The following is a 9,583-nucleotide window of genomic DNA, read 5'->3' on the forward strand; positions in this document are numbered from 1 at the left end:
ACCAACTGAGCCATCTCTCCAGCCCTTTAGATAGTTTTAAAATACTACTTATAGGTCTTAGTTCTGCTGGACTTTGTATGTGTATGCATGCTTGCCCCAAGCTGTTGTTTTTGTGCATTCCCTAGGTAGGAACCATGTTATGTTAGCTTATCAGAGTGATAACTAGATTCTGAGTTGGGACAGGTCTTTTGATTTCCCTTGAGATCTGAGAGTGTCTTTTCTTTGTACCCATCCCTGACACTGTCAGAGAGGAACTGGGTCTCAGATTCCCTGGAAATTTTAGAGTTAGATAAATGGCAGATATTCAGAATTCATACGGTATTTTACCACTGTGGCTGTCCTACACATGTGCACGTTCAGCCTACAATAGCTGCCCTGTGTTCAGCTAGAACCAGAAGTCCTGGTGGTCATAATGCTCAGTAGTGAACGAGAAAGGCAAGTGCTACAGAGCTTGGATCTTGACTGTTCGGAAGCTTCCCACTTCACGTTCTCATAGTTTCCTGCTTAATCCAATAAAATGTTCTTTTTGGCTTTTTATCTTAATTGAATGTTCTGGTTATCATTCCTAATACATAGCCAACAATTTAAAGCAAAGCAAGTGGTTTCCTAGAGCTTAGTGTAATTAAGCTTTCTTATGTTGCATCCAAGGGGCCCTCCTCACAGTCCTAGCACAAGAGCGTCTGTTCATGAAGCCATTTGCAGTGGTTTGGAGTGAACTGGAGGGATTAATTAGGGCAGAAAAATTACCTTTAGATCGCTGTCTATTTCTTTGAGCTTCCTTGCTTCGAACTACAGTTCGACTGCATTTTCTGCACACTGCTGTCACAGTGAAATGCAAAATCTTTATTTTTCATGTGTATGAATGTATTGCCTGTATGTATGTAAGTACACCCATGTCCTGCAGTGCCCATGGAGGTCAGAAGAGGGCGTCAGATCTCTTGGAACTGGAGTTATAGATGGTTGTTAGCTGCCATGTGGGTGCTGGGAACTGAACCTGTGTCCTCCGCAAGAGCAGCCATTGCTCTTAACCGCTGAACCATCTCTCCAGCCTGTAAAATGCTAAATCTTAACAAGTAGTGCTTTCCTTTATGGTTACAATTTTGTCATAAAATAATTTAGTTTCAAAAGTGGTTGGTTTTTGGTTTTTGTTGCTGGTTTGGGGTTTGGGGGTTGTTTTTTCTTTGTTTTGCTAGTTTTTATTTTGGTCTAGTTGAAGACATTGGTTAACTGCATTTAAAATATGTAGTATGGGATAATTTGCTTTTCTGTTCTGTGATTTCCTCTTCTCTCTCACTGCCTCCCACCCTCTGTGCAGGGAATTGCAGACACAGCTCAGACCATTTATGAAACGGCGGCTCGAGAACACGAGAGCAGAGGGGTGACTGGTGCCGTGGGTGAAGTCCTACGCCAGATCCCACCAGCTGTGGTCAGACCCCTAATTGTCGCCACAGAAGCAACATCGAACGTGTTAGGTGGCATGAGAAACCAAATTAGACCAGATGTTCGGCAGGACGAATCCCAGAAGTGGCGTCACGGGGATGATTGATGCGTCCAGTGCAACTGCAGAGTGGTGACGATAAGGGACCTCGTGTTCCACATGGTCTCACAGAGAACACGCTTCATTCATGTGCTCATCTCAGGAACAAAAGCAGCTTCTAGTTAAATAACAGTGGCAAAGCAACATGCAACCAAAACCTTGTGATGTTTTTAGGGCTAGTTTGGTGCTTGCCTACAGAAATGTTTGGTGGCTGGTGTCAAGTTGTTACAGCATTTGCTGCCAAGTGTGATGCTTACTTTTGTTAAAGTGACTGTAATTTGTACTTGTTATCCACAAGGTATCATCAGAAACCCAAACCCCCTTTACAGAGCTGAGTGCTGAAAAACACCCAAAAGACCGATTAGACAATTAGAGCACTCTTAAGCACTGGGGAGCACCCTTGTAGTTTGGGGGAGTTGATTGTTCAGCTCATAGTTTCAAGACTTCTCTTGGGTAGAGAAGCCACAGGGGAGCTTAGCAGCAGGAGTTTCCCATGTGAAGGCTGAGCCAGGCCTGGCCTGCTGTGCCAACCACCAAGTGTGGCCTGCTCTGCTGACCACCGAGTGTTCATGCCCTGAGCACAGCATGCTTTCTGTTCACCTGGAGGGCCTGCTGCAGGCTGGAGCGAGTAATGAACATCACAGATGCCATCCGCAGCGCTGCACTTTATCGTGTGTGTGTGTGTGTGTGTGTGTGTGTGTGTGTGTGTGTGTGTGTGTGAACTCAAGTCATGCTATATCTTTATGTCATTTACAGAGATATATAAATAGGAAGAGGAGTAAAAGTTTCTGAAAGTTTCTGGCAAAGGAAAGTAACCTAAATGTAATGGCTTCCTTTATTTTAAGCCTAAGTGAACATGCTTTCTGTAGTGCCCTGGGCCACCTCATCATTCATGTGTTCATTTTAAGTAGGTATCATGCAAACCAGGTAGGAATGTGTGGAAAGGAAGACCAGAAGTGAGCTTTATTCTTTGAAAATTAAATAAAAATACTCCAAATATGTCCTAGTCAATGAATTCAAAGTACAGTTTTTACTTGGTTAATAATGTACATTTTGATAACCTGTCAGGAATGAATAAAATATTTTTATTTAAAGGTAAAATTGTTGAATGCTTCCATGAATATTTTGCTTTTCTTAGAGCATATTCATTGATGCAATACTATGATTTACCCCAAGATATATAAGAAATCAAAATTGATTGTGTTAGTAGCACTCAGTGTTAAGGAGGGAGAGGGGAGTTGTTTGCAATACGTGCCTAGAGAGTAGAGCCTGGCATGGTGGCGCATGCCTTTAGTCCCAGCACTCAGGAGGCAGTGGCAGAGGCAGGCGGATCTCTATGAGTTCGAGGCCATCCTGGTCTACACAGAAAGTTCCAGGTCAGCTGGGGCAACAGAGAGACCCTGTCTCAAAAAGACACACAAAAAAAACCCTACAGCAAGAGACGGGGATTTTGTACTCTTCCACTGTTGAAAGTTCCACGATCTTTTTAGTTTGTGACGTGGTGGGATGGTGCCAAGGTGAATTTGGACCCCATAGCTGTTTACAGTTTGCAGGTGAGAGACTGAAGAGAAGGTTGTTTCGTCTAAATTTTCTGAACGGGAAAGCAATGCAACTCCAAACCCAAACTTTAGAATTTATGAGAATAGTGTTAATGTAGCATTTAAATAACTTTAATTCATATTTTTTCTAAGAAACTTAAAAGGACAATTTTCAGAGTAGCCCCTGTTTGGGCATCATGGAACCATTTGCTGCTCTGTCCTGTTAAATGGAGCCCAGGCTTGGTGTGGCCCTGAGCAGACACTATAGCAGTAACATGTTTATTGCCATGGTAGGCTGGCCTCTGTCTGCCCTACTGAAACAGGCTGTGTATGACTGCCTGCCACACCTGATGAGACTTCATCTAAAGTTTCCTGACTCCGTAGTTACCCTTGGGTTCAAGGAGACGTGGCATGGGTGAAGCCATGAGCCTCTTCTGGGCCCTTGGAGCTACATGTAATCTTTGTCTTTTAACCAGTTAGGTTTGTAAGGCCCACTTACACAAGTGTCTGTGGTGCGTCTCACTCTTTCTCTGTTCTGCCATCTGCACCTGGCCGTGGGTACTGACTGATTCAGTCTCCAGGTCTGCTCATGGTTGGCTCGCATGATGCTTGTCATGCTGTGTCGTTTGCGAGGACCTGTCTGTATTTGAACACGTTGAAGTTACATATCTATTGTGTTTTCTTTTAAAATATGTCTCTTCGGACTTTTGTGATGACACAGTTGCCACATCTGCAGTTACCAAGCAGGTGGCTTGCCTTGGCCAAGACATCTCGCCTCACTTGGCCTAAGTGTTCCCTCTGTAAGTGATGGGGTTTCTTACAACAAGGCTCATGGGAATTTCTGGGTGATTAGGTCATGTGAGCATGTGTGTGAATAACGGCATGTGCTCTAGCATTCAGTGGAGTGCCCAGCCCTATGGTATCAGGCTGGTGGGCAGCATCACATCGGAACAGCATTGCATGGAAGCACTGTGGCCACATCACACTACGGCAGCGTGGGCAAGTTTAGCTCTCTGGATGTCTGAACTGGCCTCATGGCTGTGTGGTTGAATCTGGGTTAATACTTCCAACTGGAATGGAATGCTCATGTCTCCTTGTTGCTGCTGGGGTTCTTACGGCGACTCCTCCAGGAGTCAGGCAAGCCTGTTCAAGATCACCCAGCAGGTTCAGACCCCAGCAGCATTGCTGATGTGGATGACAGCCTTGTGTTACACACTGGGAAGCCAATAAAGGCCACTGCAGTCTTTCTGCCTTGGAGCCCCCACTCTTTCCTTTCCTGTCTGTCCCTTCATTGCTGACTTTACAAGTGGAACATTCATGGAGCATTTTCCTTTTAGGAAAGAGAAAACAGATATCAGAGCAGTAGGCTTTCATTTTAATGAAACTTAGCTATTAAATTTGGATTCCCCCTTGGAATACATGTATTTGTCATTAATATTTTTATAATGCATAAGTCACTTAAAGAAAAAACCAATTCATGAGGCAGCATGCCTGGTAGGAGTGGCGGAGCCCAGCGCTGTCTGTCTCCTGCCTGTGTCTGGGGTGCTGCCTTTCAGCCATCTCCTCTTAGACCTGTGTTGTGGGTTGGCACCTTGCTCAGCTTCAGAAGAGGTCAAATATCTGCATTCGCTCCAGTGGCGCCTCTCCAGCATCAATAGTCCTCCCTGGGTGTCCTATGACTCACATCCTTTGGCACCTATGTGTTCTCAGCAGTGGGAGAGACCACTGGCCAAGTAGAGTTAGAAATCTACCCTGTGCACAATGTGTTAGGGTTAGCCATTGTCTTAAGTGGTATAGGTGAGAAGTTGCTTGAGAGACTTAAACTGTTCTGCTTCATGTCAGCCTGTATGGAGTACAGTTCCCTCAGACTGGGGGGAGGGGCGACACTCTTCGCCTCCCTTCACATCCCATCAGGAATACAGAGTTTTAAAGTTCCTTGAAAGTACTGAGTGAACAGGAGGTGATTATCTCATATCTGCAAACCCTTCAGCTGGCCATACCACTTGGCATCAAATACAGTCAATCAAATAAGCATGTTTGAGTCTTAGGTTAGTATGTAGAAGCTTGTTTTCTTTGCTATCAGGAAATCTTGGTTTACTGGAGTTTTCAGTCACTATTCTTACGAGAACACTAGTATGTCATGTACCAACCTACTTTATCTAGACATTTTCAGGATCATGCTGGGCACACTGGCTCTTTAAGAGAGAATTACAGGCATGGTTCCAAGTTGACCAGTGTTGCTCAGAAATTATTTTCCTTTCAGAGACAGAAAAATACATTCCCATGCACTACCCCGATAGGCTTCTTTGGGCTTGAGAAATCTGACTCAGCATTTTGTATTTGAATTTTAGCAGTTTCTGTAAGCATAGGCGTCGCAGGCCTATCTTGGCCTCTTCCCACCACCACCACTACTGGGCCCTTGGGTCCAGCACTGCCTATCTGCCACGTGTTAGCTATGAGTGTGTTGTCAGCTATTCTGTCACACCTGACACCCCTCCCCTCACAAAGATGTTTACTCTGCTGCCTCACGTCTACTTTGCATATATGAAATGGCAGCTGCCAACCTCTGGTTGGATTTGTCCTCTCATTTGTGTAACCTGCTGGTCCCATGGGACTCCCTGCTTTTTCATGGAGAGGTTTTGTAGGGTTCAAAGCTTAGCTTCTCTGTGGTCCTCCTGGCCTGTTTCAGATGTTAGATAACCTCACCACAAGTGTGAGGACCTCTGTGTATTGCCACTGTCCTGAGGACCTCTGTGTATTGCCACTGTCCTGTTATGTGTCCTAACTTTCCTAATTGCGCCAACTGTGGATGTGAATACTTTAAGAACATTTCATCTGTACACGTATTTTTGTGAAATTGTAACTTGTTAGTGTGACTATTTAAAATATTATGACATTAAGAATACTCTTGAAGAAAATTAAAATATTTACTCTTTGAATGTTGCTTTAAACCCTAAGAATCATCTGTCACCGAGAACCCCTTCCTGACCTGTTCAATCCGCTTCTGGGGTGGGTAGGCCTGTACAGGGGACTCTTACTGGCAGTGCTGGCCACCATCTAATGGCAAGTTAAGTTTTTATCTGCTACCTGTTTCTCAGTTGAATGCATGTAATGTTAAAATGGGCCATTCCTGCTCCTTTGGGGTACTAATAATCCTACAGTGTGAACTTGTGGCAGATACCTCTTCAGTATTGGTTTTAGGGATGTAAATAAAGGCTTGGTAAATCTCTTTAGAGGAAAATGTAAGGCATTTAAAAAGACAGATTAAAGGAAGTTTTGATGTGATATGTCATCACTCTGTAACCATCACTTTGGCCATCAGGTGAAAGTGACCAGTCAGACATCATACATGGCTCTTGAAGAGGGAAGAGGCATCTGTAAGATGTGCAGACATGAGCCACACTTCGCAGGGCTTTCTTTGTGTAAGTGGCATCTCGGAGCCTTTGGCAGCTGAGGAGGCAGACCCAGAGAGGTCCAGAGACTCAAGATTGCTATTCTTGACTCCCACTCCTCTTGCTCTCTTCAAGTATGTATGTATGTGTGTGTGTGTGTGTGTGTGTGTGTGTGTGTGTGTGTGGCTGTGTGCATCCATGTGGTGATCAGAGAACTTAAGGGAGTTGCTTCTCTCCTTCCACATTTGGGTTCTAGTGATTGAACCCTGGCTTTAGGCTTGTCAGCAAACTCCTTTACCCATTGAGCCATCTCACTGGCCCTCTTAAACCACCTTTAAGAGCAGATCAAGCAGTTGTCTAAAGTAGGAATCAGGAGTGTTGTTAGAAAGTTGAGAAGAAAGACTTAGGGGCCTTGAATTTAAGCTATGTTTCCTTTCTTTGCCTGCCTCCCCAACTGCTTTCCCATCCAGGTATGACCAGCTGCCCCGTCCTTCATCTCTGCAGCCTGCGCAGTGGTCTCTTTAAACACTGAAGCTGTCTCCAGCCAACACAAACCAAAATCTGAGAATGGGTCTAAAGTGAGGTCTGTCTACCTCAGCACTTGATATTGGGGGGGGGGCAACAATTCTTTGTGGGGAACAGCCCTGAGCACTGTAGGGTATTTAGTGGCCTGTCTGGCTTCTGCCCACTACATGCCTCTAGTTGGTCTCACCCCCAGATCTGGATAAATGTCTCTTTGGGGCCAGATCCCCAAAAACCCAGCATGGTGGCTCACATCTTGATCCCAGTACTTGGGAGGCTTAAGCGTGGGGATTACTATGCATTGGAGGCTAGCATGGGCTACATAGCTCCAACCCAGCCTCGACTACAGGGTGAGGCCCTGTCTAAGCACCGTGTATAATGAAGAGTCCTAAAGTGAAGGCTGCCCTGTGAAAGAACTGCAGACTGGGCAGAGTTGTCGTGGAGCAGAGCTTGTGTTTCCTACCACCATGTCCCCTTTCCACCCAAGACATGACCCTGGCATGTAGATAAGTGGATAAAATAAAAACTACATAACAAACATTTACTGATAATAAATTATATAGAATTTATTTTAAAACATTATTTTGAGGGCTGGAGAGATGGTTCAGCAGTTAAGAGCACTGACTGCTTTTACGGAGGACCCCAGTTCCCAGCACCCACATGGCAGTTAACAATCATCTGTAACTCCAGATTTAGGAGACCTGATGCCCTCTTCTCACCTCTGAGGGCATTGCGGGACACAGTTGCACTTACATTCACGTATGCAATACAGTCATACACATAAAAATAATTTTAAAATTGTTTACTAAAGAATTGCGGGGGGTGGTTGTATATTTTATGTGTGATTTTTTTTTTTTCAAATGAAATTCAAACCAGCAACCTAAACAGTTTTTAAAATCAAGCATTCTAGCAGTACCATCCAAAGATGACAATTTGATGAAACGAGCTGAGGGAACAAGGTAGGACAATATTAAGTGTCGAATCATGTTTCTATAAGAGCAGAAAACTGCAAGTGCAGGAAACACGGTAGTTCATAACAGATTTCTCAGCCCCTGGAACCTCAGGGTCCTCGTGTGGGACGACTACACAGGACAGGCTATGTGGCCAGGACTGAGGGGCACCTGGTCACAGCCAACTCCAGGGGAACCTGGGTAATGCCCTTTCGAGTGCCCCGAAAGGAAAGAAATGGGTGTGAGCACCTAGCCAGGGAGGCTCGGCCATCTGTAGCTCACAAGTTCTGAGTTGGATTTGAGACCCAAGCTTTCAAACATGCTCAGAATACTCAGCTACACTGGAAATTTCTCTTCTCTTCCCAGAGATAGATTCTTCTGCCGCCCTAGTCTCTAGGTTTGTGTTTTATATTCCTGAAAGCATTCAGCATGGAGCAAACAAATTGCATTCATCAGATTTGCTGGCTAATGAGGCAGGGTAGAGCGCAGTGCTCTCTGGAACTTGTTTGGGGTCACCGGAAAAATCTCTTTAAAATATCAGAACTGGGGCTCCAGTGATGGTCAGTTTGTAAAGCGCTTGCCTTGCAAGCATGAGGACCTGAATTTGATCCCCAGCACTCATGTAAAAAAGCTGGCATAGTAGTATCCATCTGTGATCCCAGCCCTGGGGAGGCAGAGACAGGAAAGTCCCTGGAGCTTGCTGGCCAGCCAGTCTAGCGAAATGGGTGAGCTCTAGGTTCAGTGAGAGACTTTGCTCAAAAAGTAGGAATAATTGGGTGACTTCTGGCCTTTACATGCATGCACATATATGTGCACACACAGGAACACATACAACATACATATACCAAAACCAAAAGTGGCCAGAGCTAATGTCACACACAAGACCAATGAGATCATCTTTAGGTGTGTTTTAAAGCTCCCAGCTGACTGATAGGCAAGTTTGGGAACTGGTGGTCATGGTGAATGTAGATTTTAGAATCTCAGTACCTGGGGCTGAACCTAGCTCCACTATTTATGAGTTGTGTTTTCTGGGAGAAGTCACTTAACCTTTCTGTCTTTCAGTTTTCTTTTTGGCAAAACTGAGCTAGGGCAGTTATGAAGATTGCATAAATCAGTATTTGCTGAGAACAGTACCTGACACTGGTGCCTTGGTGATACCAAGTATTAAGTATTGGACTAGGGATTGGACTTAGGACCTTAGCCATGCTAGACAAATAACTTTATTGCTGAGTTACATTCCCAGACCCTTAATTTTTTTAAAAAAATCTTATGTTGAGACAGGGTCTAAGTTGCCCAGGCTCCTTTTGAGCTCACTCTGCAGCCCAGGCAGGCCTTGGTCTTGGGATTCTCTTGCCTCAGCCTCCTGAGTGGCTGTGATTACAAGCCTACAGCGTTAGGAACTCTTGTTCTTGCTTCCCAAATGCTCGAGCGATGACCCATTCCGTCTGCTCTCAGGCAACTCAGACCCAGTGAGAAGACTCCGCTCTGTCGTGAAGCTGATTGGATACAGCGAATCATTTCAAAGCCTTTTGTCCCGTCTACATGAAAATCAGCATGAGCCTTGTCCTGAAGCTGAGCAGAGAAACCCTTCAGAGCCTTAGAGTTGCAGTTCCTGGTTTTGAAGATGCTACACGATCGACTTCT

The 9,583-nt window shown here is 44.9% G+C and overlaps 1 protein-coding gene across 1 annotated transcript in view; it reads left to right on the plus strand.

Moving 5' to 3' along the window:
• Positions 1 to 6,487, plus strand: part of Atg2b (autophagy related 2B) — a 101,318-nt gene extending 94,831 nt beyond the window's left edge. Inside the window, exon 42 of the mRNA XM_008825656.3 lies at positions 1,316 to 6,487. Coding sequence (XP_008823878.1) covers positions 1,316 to 1,546 — 231 coding nt within the window. The 3' untranslated portion in view covers positions 1,547 to 6,487. The remainder of the gene's footprint in view (positions 1 to 1,315) is intronic.
• Positions 6,488 to 9,583: the final 3,096 nt, after the last annotated feature.

Source organism: Nannospalax galili, unplaced genomic scaffold, assembly GCF_000622305.1.
Source record: "Nannospalax galili isolate Female #2095 unplaced genomic scaffold, S.galili_v1.0 scaffold188, whole genome shotgun sequence".
Taxonomy (NCBI): Eukaryota; Metazoa; Chordata; class Mammalia; order Rodentia; family Spalacidae; genus Nannospalax; species Nannospalax galili.